The sequence below is a fragment of the Ranitomeya imitator genome, chromosome 2, assembly GCF_032444005.1.
Source record: "Ranitomeya imitator isolate aRanImi1 chromosome 2, aRanImi1.pri, whole genome shotgun sequence".
NCBI lineage: Eukaryota > Metazoa > Chordata > Amphibia > Anura > Dendrobatidae > Ranitomeya > Ranitomeya imitator.
This window is the reverse complement of record NC_091283.1, coordinates 31,939,673-31,954,639: the sequence shown is the minus strand read 5'-3', so window position 1 is coordinate 31,954,639 and position 14,967 is coordinate 31,939,673. Positions and strand designations below refer to the sequence as shown.

The following is a 14,967-nucleotide window of genomic DNA, read 5'->3' as shown; positions in this document are numbered from 1 at the left end:
TTCTGCTCTAGGGCTCCCTCCGGTGGTTTTAAGTGGAATGGCTGCTTCTTGGATTTAGCAGTCTGCAGCTGCTTCCACTGATTGTCTTTCTGCTCGGCTATTTATACCTGGCGCTTCCTTCAGCCAGTGCCACTTGTCAATGGTTCCTGGTTGGATTCACATCTCTCTTGGATTTCCCTGATATCCTGTCCAGTTCAGCAAAGTTAAGTTCTTTCTTTGCTCTTTTCTGTCCACATGTTGTGGACTTATTCGTTCTGTGCATTCTATGTTTTGTCCAGCTTGGATTAATTCAGTTAAGCTGGAAGCTCTGGGAAGCAGATTTACCCTCCACACCTTTAGTCAGGTGTGGAGATTTTTGTAAACTCTGTGTGGATTTTTGTAGTTTTTTATTCTGACCGCACAGTATTCCGTCGTGTCCTATCTATCTAGCTAGACTGGCCTCCTGTGCTACATCCTGGTTTCATTCTACGTATGTCTTTTCCCTCTCCACTCACAGTCATTACTTGTGGGGGGCTATCTATCCTTTGGGGATTTTCTCTGAGGCAAGATAGTTTTCCTGTTTTTATCTTTAGGGGTAGTTAGTTCTCAGGCTGTGACGAGGTGCCTAGGGAGTGACAGGAGCATCCCACGGCTACTTCTAGTGTTGTGTTGAGTTTAGGGACTGCGGTCAGTACAGGTACCACCTCCTTCAGAGCTCGTCCCATGTTGCTCCTAAACCATCAGTTCATAACACTTTCCCCTCTGCCCCCTCGGAGAGCCTACGAGTCCTGCTTTCCCCTCTGCCCCCTCGGAGAGCCTGAGAGTCCTGCTTTCCCATTTGCCTGCTCAATAGAGAGTCTGCGAGTCCTGCTTTCCCCTTTGCCCGCTCAATAGAGAGTCTGCGAGTCCTGCTTTCCCCTTTGCCCGCTCAATAGAGAGTCTGCGAGTCCTGTTTTCCCCTTTGCCCGCTCAATAGAGAGTCTGCGAGTCCTGCTTTCCCCTCTATATTTCAAAGAGATGTCTGTTGTGGTATAATTACTGTACCACCAGACCAGAAGAGATTCCAACAAAAATAAAGTTAAAAGATAAATATTTTATTAGTAATCAATTTTAAAAAATAAATAAAATAGGGTCAAAAACCTCCATGAAGAGGGAGAGGAAAACAGCACGATGGTACAAGAGGATTAAAAAAATATATATTATGAAGATGGAATAGCTAATAAATATAATATATACATTTAATTGTAATATTGAATGATATGAGGGATCAAAGTTAGTTCCTTAATTCTATATATATATATATATATATATATATATATATATATATATATATATATATATAATCATCAATTTAACATTTAGATCCAACAATAGGATAAGGATGAACCTTATAAATCCAGATGGATGTATCACAGTAGAAATAGTGCTGATGGTATATATAAATATCTTAATCACCAGATAAGAGCTATCCAAACTGTGATATATATTAATATGTAATACCATCACAATCTACCAGTCTGTATAGTAGTGATCAAGCATCATAGCTAAACAGATATATCTCTACTGGAGTAATCTATCTAGAACTGGTTAATTGTGATCGGTAGTGCTGGCTGTGAACGTGTAATGTCGGGCTGTGCTCTCCCTCCCGCCCACCGTGTGCCGTTTCGCTGCTCGCTTCTTCTGGGGGCGTTGGAATCTCTTCTGGTCTGGTGGTAATTATACCACAACTGACATCTTTGAAATACTAATTTCTATTTTTTGGACACATTAGTATTACCCTACTTTTCCCTCTGCCTGTTCCTGTCACGAGGGTATCACGTCCCCCTGGAAGACATTGGAATTAGATTGTAACGTCGGGTAATGAATCGCGCACGTCTTTAGAGAGAGTGTGATGTGTCCCATAATCAGTATGGCCATAAATTTAGAAGTGACGGGATGACCCCTCTGTGTTTGAGGGTTTAGGATTCCTCTGTGTGCGAGATGCCAGCTTAACCTGCGAAAGCCGACATTGTAGGACACCACTTGATCCAGTCCTCACCTGTGACCATAAAGCCGGCGCCGCCCCTTACTGTTTAACCCTTAATCTCCCACCCCCTCCTCCAGCCAATGGAAATCTTCGTGGATGATGAGACCAAGCTGACCCTTCACGGCCTGCAGCAATACTACGTCAAACTCAAGGACAATGAGAAAAACCGCAAACTTTTTGACCTCCTGGACTTGTTGGAGTTCAATCAGGTAACTCAGGTTTATATTATTACTAGCTATTGAACCCGTTCTACGCCCGGGTGGCGAGCATTTATATTGGTATATTGTCTCCATCATGGTATGTGCTGCTCCATCCTGCGTCCCCATCCTGTCATGCGCTGCTCCATCCTGCGTCCCCATCCTGTCATGTGCTGCTCCATCCTGCGTCCCCATCCTGTCATGCGCTGCTCCCATCCTGCGTCCCCATCCTGTCATGTGCTGCTCCATCCTGCGTCCCCATCCTGTCATGCGCTGCTCCATCCTGCGTCCCCATCCTGTCATGCGCTGCTCCATCATGCGTCCCCATCCTGTCATGCGCTGCTCCATCCTGCGTCCCCATCCTGTCATGCGCTGCTCCATCCTGCGTCCCCATCCTGTCATGCGCTGCTCCATCATGCGTCCCCATCCTGTCATGCGCTGCTCCATCCTGCGTCCCCATCCTTATGTGCTGCTGCATCCTGCGTCCCCATCCTTATGTGCTGCTGCATCCTGCGTCCCCATCCTTATGTGCCCATCCTTATGTGCTGCTGCATCCTGCGTCCCCATCCTTATGTGCTGCTCCATCCTGCGTCCCCATCCTTATGTGCTGCTCCCATCCTGCGTCCCCATCCTTATGTGCTGCTCCATCCTGCGTCCCCATCCTTATGTGCTGCTGCATCCTGCGTCCCCATCCTTATGTGCTGCTGCATCCTGCGTCCCCATCCTTATGTTCATGCTGCATCCTGCGTCCCCATCCTTATGTGCTGCTGCATCCTGCGTCCCCATCCTTATGTGCTGCTCCCATCCTGCGTCCCCATCCTTATGTTCATGCTGCATCCTGCGTCCCCATCCTTATGTGCTGCTGCATCCTGCGTCCCCATCCTTATGTGCTGCTCCCATCCTGCGTCCCCATCCTTATGTTCATGCTGCATCCTGCGTCCCCATCCTTATGTGCTGCTGCATCCTGCGTCCCCATCCTTATGTTCATGCTGCATCCTGCGTCCCCATCCTTATGTGCTGCTGCATCCTGCGTCCCCATCCTTATGTTCATGCTGCATCCTGCGTCCCCATCCTTATGTGCTGCTGCATCCTGCGTCCCCATCCTTATGTTCATGCTGCATCCTGCGTCCCCATCCTTATGTTCATGCTGCATCCTGCGTCCCCATCCTTATGTGCTGCTCCATCCTGCGTCCCCATCCTTATGTGCTGCTCCCATCCTGCGTCCCCATCCTTATGTGCTGCTCCATCCTGCGTCCCCATCCTTATGTTCATGCTGCATCCTGCGTCCCCATCCTTATGTGCTGCTGCATCCTGCGTCCCCATCCTTATGTTCATGCTGCATCCTGCGTCCCCATCCTTATGTTCATGCTGCATCCTGCGTCCCCATCCTTATGTGCTGCTCCATCCTGCGTCCCCATCCTTATGTGCTGCTCCCATCCTGCGTCCCCATCCTTATGTGCTGCTCCATCCTGCGTCCCCATCCTTATGTTCATGCTGCATCCTGCGTCCCCATCCTTATGTGCTGCTGCATCCTGCGTCCCCATCCTTATGTTCATGCTGCATCCTGCGTCCCCATCCTTATGTTCATGCTGCATCCTGCGTCCCCATCCTTATGTGCTGCTCCATCCTGCTTCCCCATCCTTATGTGCTGCTCCCATCCTGCGTCCCCATCCTTATGTGCTGCTCCATCCTGCGTCCCCATCCTTATGTGCTGCTCCATCCTGCGTCCCCATCCTTATGTGCTGCTCCATCCTGCGTCCCCATCCTTATGTGCTGCTCCATCCTGCGTCCCCATCCTTATGTGCTGCTCCATCCTGCGTCCCCATACTGTTATGTGCTGCTCCATCCTGCGTCCCCATCCTTATGTCCTGCTCCATCGTGCGTCCCCATCCTTATATGCTGCTCCATCCTGCGTCCCCATCCTTATGTGCTGCTCCATCCTGCGTCCCCATACTGTTATGTGCTGCTCCATCCTGCGTCCCCGTCCTTATGTGCTGCTCCATCCTGCGTCCCCATCCTTATGTGCTGCTCCATCCTGCGTCCCCATCCTTATGTCCTGCTCCATCGTGCGTCCCCATCCTTATATGCTGCTCCATCCTGCGTCCCCATCCTTATGTGCTGCTCCATCCTGCGTCCCCATACTGTTATGTGCTGCTCCATCCTGCGTCCCCGTCCTTATGTGCTGCTCCATCCTGCGTCCCCATCCTTATGTGCTGCTCCATCCTGCGTCCCCATCCTTATGTGCTGCTCCATCCTGCGTCCCCATCCTTATGTGCTGCTCCATCCTGCGTCCCCATACTGTTATGTGCTGCTCCATCCTGCGTCCCCATCCTTATGTGCTGCTCCATCCTGCGTCCCCATCCTTATGTGCTGCTCCATCCTGCGTCCCCATCCTTATGTGCTGCTCCATCCTGCGTCCCCATCCTTATGTGCTGCTCCATCCTGCGTCCCCATACTGTTATGTGCTGCTCCATCCTGCGTCCCCATCCTTATGTGCTGCTCCATCCTGCGTCCCCATACTGTTATGTGCTGCTCCATCCTGCGTCCCCATCCTTATGTGCTGCTCCATCCTGCGTCCCCATCCTTATGTCCTGCTGCATCCTGCGTCCCCATCCTTATGTGCTGCTCCATCCTGCGTCCCCATCCTTATGTCCTGCTGCATCATGCGTCCCCATCCTTATGTGCTGCTGCATCCTGCGTCCCCATCCTTATGTGCTGCTCCATCCTGCGTCCCCATCCTTATGTGCTGCTCCATCCTGCGTCCCCATACTGCCTCTGACCCGCTCGGCGCCGAGTGCTGGGGGGCCTGAGCAGGCGGGGACACCGGCGCGCTGTGGGGGTCAGGTGCCGGTATCGCCGCCAGCTCAGGCCCCCCCAGCACTTACTATACTCACCTGTCCGGCGTTCCATCGCTGAGCGCCGCCATCTTCCCGGTCTCCTGGCCGTGACTGTTCAGTCAGAGGGCGGCGCCGGCGCGCATTAAGCGCGTCATCGCGCCCTCTGAACTGAAGGCCACAGACCGAAGACCGGGAAGATGGCGCCGCTCAGCGATGGAACGGGGACAGGTGAATATAGGCGATACTCACCCTCCTGGCGGTCCCTGCTTCTGCGGTGGAGATCGCGGTGTGTGTTCAGTGTGAACGAATACCGCGATCTCCCGGGAGCGTCGCTCTGTGAGGCCCAGACTGCGCCGGCGCTTGCGCTTGCGCAGTCTATAGAGGCTTCGGACAGAGTGACGCTCCCAGCGTTATATTATAGATCTCTGGCATAAAGTGGTGGACGAAGGCGGCGTCCTTCCATGAAAACACCCTCCTGTAGCTGAGATATGGACCCAGGGGCAATTAGCTTGTCATGGAAAGGTGTGGGGGAATGGCACAAGCGTAACGGTCAATGGACAGCCATGGCGAAGTTGGGTCCTTCGGTGTGTGAGATCTGCCTCTTTTTCTTTAAGACTTTTGAGAGTAAAATTAACTTAATTGTATTACTATTATTATTGCTCCAATGCATCTAAAATAATTTTACAAATCTAAATGGAAAATCTGCTACTGTATCATCTAGAATTATGCAAACCTATGTGTATCCATGGTAACAGACTACAAACAAGCCCTGAATGTAGTCTGACCTTGCAGCAGGGGGGAGAAGGCCGTGACGAGTGACCGCAGGACCAGACCGCGCACTTTGGGTCCCAATTTCATTTGTGATTCATTGAAATTTTTTTTGTCTTGCATTCACTGATGTTTTTTGTAGTTAATTTTTATGTAAAAGTTGCATTTTCAATGAATCTGTTGTTATGGAGTATAAAAAAAAAAAAAGACAACTTAAAAAGTGGTGTAAATTATAAAGCCACACAAAAGGGGGCAATTAGGCTCGAAAAGTGGAAAAACAGCAGTGATAAATCGGGGAGCTAATGTTATGTTGAAGCATGTTACCATGGGGACGCAAGGGTTTGCATTGGATTTATAAACCCAAAACGGTAGACATTTAAGACCTTTTCACACAGTTGCTTCATTTATTTTTAGCCGTATCGGGGAAATAAAACATAGATTGCAAACTTAACCCAAATCTTTTAATAATTTGATATATAATAAAAAAATATATACTAAATATTAATTCTGGGGATTATTTTGGAAGTTTTCCCACCTACAAAGAATGGAGAGCTCTGTAATTTTTATCGTACGTACACTTCATCTGTGAGAGACAGAATCTTTAAAAAAAAATCCAGAAAATCTGTTTGATTTTTACATAATTAATTTGCATTTTATTGCATGAAATAAGTATTTGATAAAATAGAAAACAACTTAATATTTGGTACAGAAACCTTTGTTTGCAATTACTGAGGTCAGACGTTTCCTGTACACTGTGTGCAGAATTATTAGACAAGTTGTATTTTAGAGGATTATTTTTATTAATCATTGATCAACAACTATGTTTTCAATCAACCCAAAAGACTCAAATATCAGAGCTTAACCCCTTTCTGACATCGGACGTACTATCCCGTCCATGTGGGGTGGGCCCCTATGACCATGGACGGGATAGTACGTCCAGCGCGATCGGCGGCGCTCACTGGGGGAGCGCCGCCGATCGCTGCCGGGTGTCAGCTGCCTATCGCAGCTGACATCCGGCACTATGTGCCAGGAGCGGTCACGGACCGCCCCCGGCACATTAACCCCTGGCACACCGCGATCAAAGATGATCGCGATGTGCCGGCGGTGCAGGGAAGCATCGCGCAGGGAGGGGGCTCCCTGCGGGCTTCCCTGAGCCCCCCGCAGCAACGCGATCCGGGTCCTGCAGGGAGGGAGGTGGCTTCACAGAGCCTGGTCAGAGCAGGCACTGTGAAGCAGCCTGCACTGCTCTCAGATCGGTGATCTGACAGAGTGCTGTGCAAACTGTCAGATCACCGATCTGTGATGTCCCCCCCCCCCTGGGACAAAGTAAAAAAAAAATTTTTCAAATGTGTAAAAAAAATAAATAAAAAATATTCCAAAATAATGAAAAAAAAAAAATATTATTCCCATAAATACATTTCTTTATCTAAATAAAAAAAACAAAACAATAAAAGTACACATATTTAGTATCGCCGCGTCCGTAACGGCCCGACCTATAAAACTGGCCCACTAGTTAACCCCTTCAGTAAACACCGTAAGAAGAAAAAAAAAAAGAGGCAAAAAACGACGCTTTATTATCATACCGCCGAACAAAAAGTGGAATAACACGCGATCAAAAAGACAGATATAAATAACCATGGTACTGCTGAAAACGTCATCTTGTCCCGCAAAAAACGAGCCGCCATACAGCAACATCAGCAAAAAAATAAAAAAGTTATAGTCCTGAGAATAAAGCGATGCAAAAATAATTATTTTTTCTATAAAAGTTTTTATCGTATAAAAGCGCCAAAACATAAAAAAATGATATAAATGAGGTATCGCTGTAATCGTACTGACCCGAAGAATAAAACTGCTTTATCAATTTTACCAAACGCGGAACGGTATAAACGCCTCCCCCAAAAGAAATTCATGAATAGCTGGTTTTTGGTCATTCTGCCTCACAAAAATCGGAATAAAAAGCGATCAAAAAATGTCACGTGCCCGAAAATGTTACCAATAAAAACGTCAACTCGTCCCGCAAAAAACAAGACCTCACATGACTCTGTGGACCAAAATATAGAAAAATTATAGCTCTCAAAATGTGGTAACGCAAAAAATATTTTTTGCAATAAAAAGCGTTTTTCAGTGTGTGACGGCTGCCAATCGTAAAAATCCGCTAAAAAACCCGCTATAAAAGTAAATCAAACCCCCCTTCATCACCCCCTTAGTTAGGGAAAAATTAAAAAAATGTATTTATTTCCATTTTCCCATTAGGGCTAGGGTTAGGGTTAGGGCTAGGGTTAGGGCTAGGGCTAGAGTTAGGGCTAGGGTTAGGGCTAGGGTTAGGGTTAGGGCTAGGGCTACAGTTTGGGTTGGGGCTAAAGTTCGGGTTGGGGCTAAAGTTACGGTTAGGGTTTAGATTACATTTACGGTTGGGAATAGGGTTGGGATTAGGGTTGGGATTAGGGTTAGGGGTGTGTCTGGGTTAGAGGTGTGGTTAGGGTTACCATTGGGATTAGGGTTAGGGGAGTGTTTGGATTAGGGTTTCAGTTATAATTGGGGGGTTTCCACTGTTTAGACACATCAGGGGCTCTCCAAACGCGACATGGCGTCCGATCTCAATTCCAGCCAATTCTGCGTTGAAAAAGTAAAACAGTGCTTCTTCCCTTCCGAGCTCTCCCGTGCGCCCAAACAGGGGTTTACCCCCACATATGGGGTATCAGCGTACTCAGGACAAATAGTACAACAACTTTTGGGGTCCAATTTCTCCTGTTACCCTTGGGAAAATACAAAACTGGCGGCTAAAAAATATTTTTTGTGGGAAAAAAAAAGATTTTTTATTTTCACGGCTCTGCGTTATAAACTGTAGTGAAACACTTGGGGGTTCAAAGTTCTCACAACACATCTAGATTAGTTCCCTGGGGGGGTCTAGTTTCCAATATGGGGTCACTTGTGGGGGGTTTCTACTGTTTAGGTACATTAGGGGCTCTGCAAACGCAATGTGACACCTGCAGACCATTCCATCTAAGTCTGCATTCAAATGGCACTCCTTCCCTTCCGAGCCCTCCCATGTGCCCAAACAGTGGTTCCCCCCACATATGGTGTATCATTGCACTCAGGACAAATTGGGCAACAAATTTTGGGGTCCAATTTCTCCTGTTACCCTCGGGAAAATACAAAACTGGGGGCTAAAAAAATAATTTTTGTGGGAAAAAGATTTTGTTTTATTTTTACGGCTCTGCATTATAAACTTCTGTGACGCACTTGGTGGGTCAAAGTGCTCACCACACCTCTAGATAAGTTCCTTAGGGGGTCTACTTTCCAAAATGGTGTCACTTGTGGGGGGTTTCAATGTTTAGGCACATCAGTGGCTCTCCAAACGAAACATGGCGTCCCATCTCAATTCCTGTCAATTTTGCATTGAAAAGTCAAACGGCGCTCCTTACCTTCCGACCTCTCCTATCCGCCCAAACAGTGGTTTACCCCCACATATGGGGTATCAGCGTACTCAGGACAAATTGTACAACAACTTTAGGGGTCCAATTTCTTCTCTTACCCTTGGGAAAATAAAAAATTGGGGGCGAAAAGATAATTTTTGTGAAAAAATATGATTTTTTATTTTTACGGTTCTACATTATAAACTTCTGTGAAGCACTTGGTGGGTCAAAGTGCTCACCACACCTCTAGATAAGTTCCTTAGGGGGTCTACTTTCCAAAATGGTGTCACTTGTGGGGGGTTTCAATGTTTAGGCACATCAGGGGCTCTCCAAACGCAACATGGCGTCCCATCTCAATTCCAGTCAATTTTGCATTGAAAAGTCAAATGGCGCTCCTTCGCTTCCGAGCTCTGCCATGCGCCCAAACAGTGGTTTACCCCCACATGTGGGGTATTGGCGTACTCAGGACAAATTGTACAACAATGTTTGGGGTCCATTTTCTCCTGTTACCCTTGGTAAAATAAAACAAATTGGAGCTGAATTAAATTTTTTGTGAAAAAAAAGTTAAATGTTCATTTTTATTTAAACATTCAAAAAATTCCTGTGAAGCACCAGAAGGGTTAATAAACTTCTTGAATATGGTTTTGAGCACCTTGAGGGGTGTAGTTTTTAGAATGGTGTCACACTTGGGTATTTTCTATCATATAGACCCCTCAAAATGACTTCAAATGAGATGTGGTCCCTAAAAAAAATGGTGTTGTAGAAATGAGAAATTGCTGGTCAACTTTTAACCCTTATAACTCCCTAAGAAAAAAAAATTTTGGTTCCAAAATTGTGCTGATGTAAAGTAGACATGTGGGAAATGTTATTTATTAAGTATTTTGTGTGACATATCTCTGTGACTTAATTGCATAAAAATTCAAAGTTGGAAAATTGCGAAATTTTCATAATTTTCGCCAAATTTACGTTTTTTTCACAAACGCAGGTACTATCAAAGAATTTTTACCATTGTCATGAAGTACAATATGTCACGAGAAAACAATGTTAGAATCACTGGGATCCATTGAAGCGTTCCAGAGTTATAATCTCATAAAGGGACAGTGGTCAGAATTGTAAAAATTGGCCCGATCATTAACGTGCAAACCACCCTTGGGGGTAAAGGGGTTAATTAATATATTTGGAAGTTGGAGTGTTTTTGTTTTTTTTTTTTTTTTTTTTAGATTTGGCTATCTTAGGAGGATATCTGTTTGTGCAGGTAACTGTTACTGTGCAGAATTATTAGGCAACTTAATAAAAACCAAATATATTCCCATCTCACTTGTTTATTTTCACCAGGTAAATCAATATCACTGCACAAAATTTAGAAATAAACATTTGACGTGCAAAAACGAAACCCCCAAAAATTAGTGACCAATATAGCCTCCTTTCTTTATGGTGACACTCAGCTGCCTCCATCCATAGATTCTGTCAGTTGCTTGATCTGTTTACGACCAACATTGTGTGCAGCAGCCACCACAGCCTCCAGACACTGCTCCGAGAGGTGGACTGTTCTCCCTCCCTGTAGATCTCATATTTTATGAGGGACCACAGGTTCTCTATGGGGTTCAGATCAGGTGAACAAGGGGCCATGTCATTGTTTTTTCTTCTTTGAGACCTTTACTGGCCAGCCACGCTGTGGAGTAGTTGGAGGCATGTAATGGATCATTGTCCTGCATGAAAATCATGTTTTTCTTGAACGATGCCGACTTCTTCCTGTACCACTGCTTGAAGAAGTTGTCTTCCAGAAACTGGCAGTAGGTCTGGGAGTTGAGCTTCACTCCATCCTCAACCCCATAAGGTCCCACAAGTCCATCTTTGATGATACCAGCCCAAACCAGTACCCCACCTCCATCTTGCTGGCATCTGAGTCGGAGTGGAGCTCTCTGCCCTCTACTGATCCAGCCTCTGGCCCGTCCATCCGGCCCACCAAGAGTCGCTCTCATCTCATCAGTCCATAAAACCTTTGAAAAGTCATTAAGATATTTCTTGGCCCAGTCTTGACATTTTATCTTATGTTTCTTGCTCAGAGGTGGTCGTTTTTCAGCCTTCCTTACCTTGGCCATGTCCCTGAGTATTGCACACCTTGTGCTTTTTGTTACTCCAGTAACGTTGCAGCTCTGAAATATGGCAAAACTGGTGGCAAATGGCATCTTGGCAGCTTCACGCTTGATTTTCCTCAATTCATGGGCAGTTATTTTGCGCCTTTTTTGCCGAACACGCTTCTTGTGACCCTGTTGGCTATTTGCCATGAAACGCTTCATTGTTCGGTGATCACGCTTCAAAAGTTTGGCAATTTCAAGACTGCTGCATCCCTCTGCAAGACATTTCAAAATTTTGGACTTTTCAGAGCCCATCAAATCTCTCTTCTGACCCATTTTGCCAAAAAGGAAAGGAAGTTGCCTAATAATTAAGCACACCTTATATAGGGTTTTGATGTCATTAGACAACGCCCCTCCTCATTACAGAGATGCACATCACCTGATTTACTTAATTGGTAGTTGGCTCTCAAGCCTGAACAGCTTGGAGTAGGACAACATGTATAAAAAGGATCATGTGATCAAAATACAACTTGCCTAATAATTCTGCACACAGTGTAGTTCTTGACCAGGTTTGCACACACTGCAGCAGGGATTTTGGCCCACTCCTCTATACAAATCTCCAGATCTTTCAGGGCTGTCGCTGGGGAACATTTGAGTTTCAGCTCCCTCCAAAGATTTTCTATTGTGTTCAGGCCTGGAGACTGGCTAGGCCCCTCCAGGACATTAAAATGCTTCTTACGGAGCCGCTCCTTAGTTGTCCTGGCTGTGTGTTTCAGGTCATTGTCATGCTGGAAGACCCAGCCACAACCCATCTTCGATGCTCTTACTGAGGGAAGGAGGTTGTTGGCCAAAATCTTGTGATACATGATCCCATCCATCCTCCCTACAATACGGTGCAGTCATCCTGTCCCCTTTGCAGAAAAGCACCCCCAAAGTATGATGTTTCCACCACCATGCTTCACCGTTAGGACAGTGTTTTTGGGGTTGTACTCATCCTTCTTCTTCCAAACACGGCGAGTGGAATTGATACCAAAAATTAAAATTTGGATCTTATCTGACCACATGACCTTCTCCCATGCCTCCTCTGGATCATCCAGATGGTCATTGGTGAACTTCAAAACCGGCCTGGACATGTGCTGGAGTGAGCAGGAGGGCTTCTTAAAGAAAAACTAACAGGTTGCGAAAGCCAGAATTCTTGCTGGTTGATAGTTGATCAAATACTTATTGAATGCAATAAAATGCAAGTTAATCATGTAAAAATCATACAATGGGATTTTCTGGTTTTTATTTTTAGATTCTGTCTCTCACTTAGCAGCTTAATACATAGCGGAGGGGAGAAGAGGTGGAGACAACGAAAGTGTGCGTGTGTATTTCACATAAAATTCCCAAAATTAATAAAATATTTACTGTTTTTATATATGCACCCTCCCCAATTTATTATAACTACGGGGCTATGTAAGGTCTGACTGCATCGGTCAAGGTGAAAAGTTCTTCATTGCTTGTAATGTCGTTGTGGTGGGATTCGGTGTTGATTTCTGAAGGAACTGGACTAAACCTGCCTTTATTTCAGGTGGTCATCTTCGTGAAGTCCGTTCAGCGCTGCATCGCTCTGGCTCAGCTCCTGGTGGAGCAGAACTTCCCGGCAATCGCTATTCACCGTGGGATGGGACAGGAGGAGAGGTAGGAACTGTGGGGTGTAGACTAAAGGTACCTTCACACTAAACGATATCGCTAGCGATCCGTGACGTTGCAGCGTCCTCGCTAGCGATATCGTTCAGTTTGATACGCAGCAGCGATCAGAATCCTGCTGTGATGTCGTTGGTCGGGGCTAGAAGGCAAGAACTTTATTTGGTCGCTGGCTCTCCCGCTGACATCGCTGAATCGGCGTGTGTGTCTTCACTGGTAACCAGGGTAAACATCTGGTTACTAAGCGCAGGGCCGCGCTTAGTAACCCGATGTTTACCCTGGTTACCAGTGTAAATGTAAAAAAACAAACACTTCATACTTACCTTCCGCTGTCTGTCCCCGGCATCGTTGGTCGCTGGAGAGCGGTCTGTGTGACAGCTCTCCAGCGACCAAACAGCGACGCTGCAGCGTCGTTTAGTGTGAAGGTACCTTAAGCCAAGGGTGAAAAAGCACCTTCCTCAACCCCTTGTGAACAAAAGACCGCAAAACTGCATCTCCACAACCCACCATTACTGCACATTTAGGAAATGAATCAGAAGATTGGAAGATAACGAGATCTTATTCTAAAGGAAGGGTAAAGCATGGTGGGTGCTGTTCTTTGAACATTCTAACACGTTCTCATTAATGGCAGGCTCTCCCGGTATCAGCAGTTCAAGGATTTCCAGCGCAGAATTCTGGTGGCCACCAATCTGTTTGGTCGCGGCATGGATATTGAAAGGGTAAACATTGCCTTCAATTACGACATGCCTGAGGACTCAGATACTTACCTGCATAGGGTACGTAGATCGCCGATCACTTTAGCGGGTGATGCTTTGTGCAGGGTATGACGGGCTGAGTGCGGCACAAGGAATCTTCTGTATTACTGTGCATTTGTCGCGCATGCACCGTAACAAAGCCCCTCAGCTCTAGCACCAGGCATCACCCAGTGCTTTCTGTTTGCAAATGCCACTTGCTCTGTCCTCCACGGAATGTTTCCCGTGACGTTCCGCCTTTTCCCCTTTTCATTAGGTGGCCCGAGCGGGCAGGTTTGGTACCAAGGGTCTTGCCATCACGTTCGTCTCCGATGAGGGAGATGCCAAAATCCTGAATGAGGTTCAAGATCGTTTTGAGGTGAACATCAGTGAGCTGCCCGACGAGATCGATATTTCGTCATACAGTGAGTACCGTCTTCATCTTTCGTGAATGTTTTCCACCCCTGATGCATCATACTAGTCAGATACCGTAAGATATCTGCGCATGCAGTGGCTGAAGCAGTGTAGACTCTCATCCACTGTTTGAGACAGATTTCTCTCCTTATGGAGTCGAGAAACGTCTGCTTTCCAGAAACAGCTCTGCAATTCAGTCTCTTTCATTACATGATCATATGGTGACAACCCTTATGTGTCCTGATGCACTTGAGATTGAAGTCTTATCCTTCCACATGAGAAGAGCCAATCCTCCCTCCCTAATAATAACCTCTGTTTATCTCTCCCAGTTGAACAGACCCGATGAGGGTGGTCTCCAGCTCCGGACTCTGCGCCTCCCCTGTCCGTTTCCTCCCTGCACCAGATCAGGAATTGGCAGTCACCAGCTATACCCAGTCTCACGTGGAGCATGGCTCTTCTGTCTGCATCTGGCAGATCATCGCTCTCTTGTGTTGCCCTCTATGATAGTTCTCCAAAAAGAAAACACATGGAAGATGAAGAAATGTGCAGGAAAATACAAGAAAATCAAGTTGTAGATGAGCTGCTGCCATTTTGAGTGTAATGTATAATGTGGCCGCACGTCCCGATCCTTTCATAGCAGAAGCCCGTCTGTAATGTATAAATGAATTTGTCAGAAGCCACGTGGCTGCATCCGGCCGGCTGAGTTGTGTAGTTCTGGTCCAGTATTTAGTTTATTTTATATTGTGAGAATGAATTTCTTTTTTAAGTTATGGCACAGTCTTGTATTTGGTGACTTATAATACCGTGTCACAATTATTAAAAATAGTGTTCCTCA

General features: G+C 46.3%; 1 protein-coding gene across 1 annotated transcript in view; it reads left to right on the top strand.

Annotated features, from left to right (window-relative positions):
• Positions 1 to 14,967, top strand: part of DDX39B (DExD-box helicase 39B) — a 27,766-nt gene extending 12,799 nt beyond the window's left edge. The window contains exons 7-11 of the mRNA XM_069746411.1: positions 2,083 to 2,214; positions 12,872 to 12,981; positions 13,619 to 13,763; positions 13,996 to 14,143; positions 14,462 to 14,967. Of these exons, the coding sequence (XP_069602512.1) occupies positions 2,083 to 2,214; positions 12,872 to 12,981; positions 13,619 to 13,763; positions 13,996 to 14,143; positions 14,462 to 14,478 (552 nt within the window). The 3' untranslated portion in view covers positions 14,479 to 14,967. The remainder of the gene's footprint in view (positions 1 to 2,082; positions 2,215 to 12,871; positions 12,982 to 13,618; positions 13,764 to 13,995; positions 14,144 to 14,461) is intronic.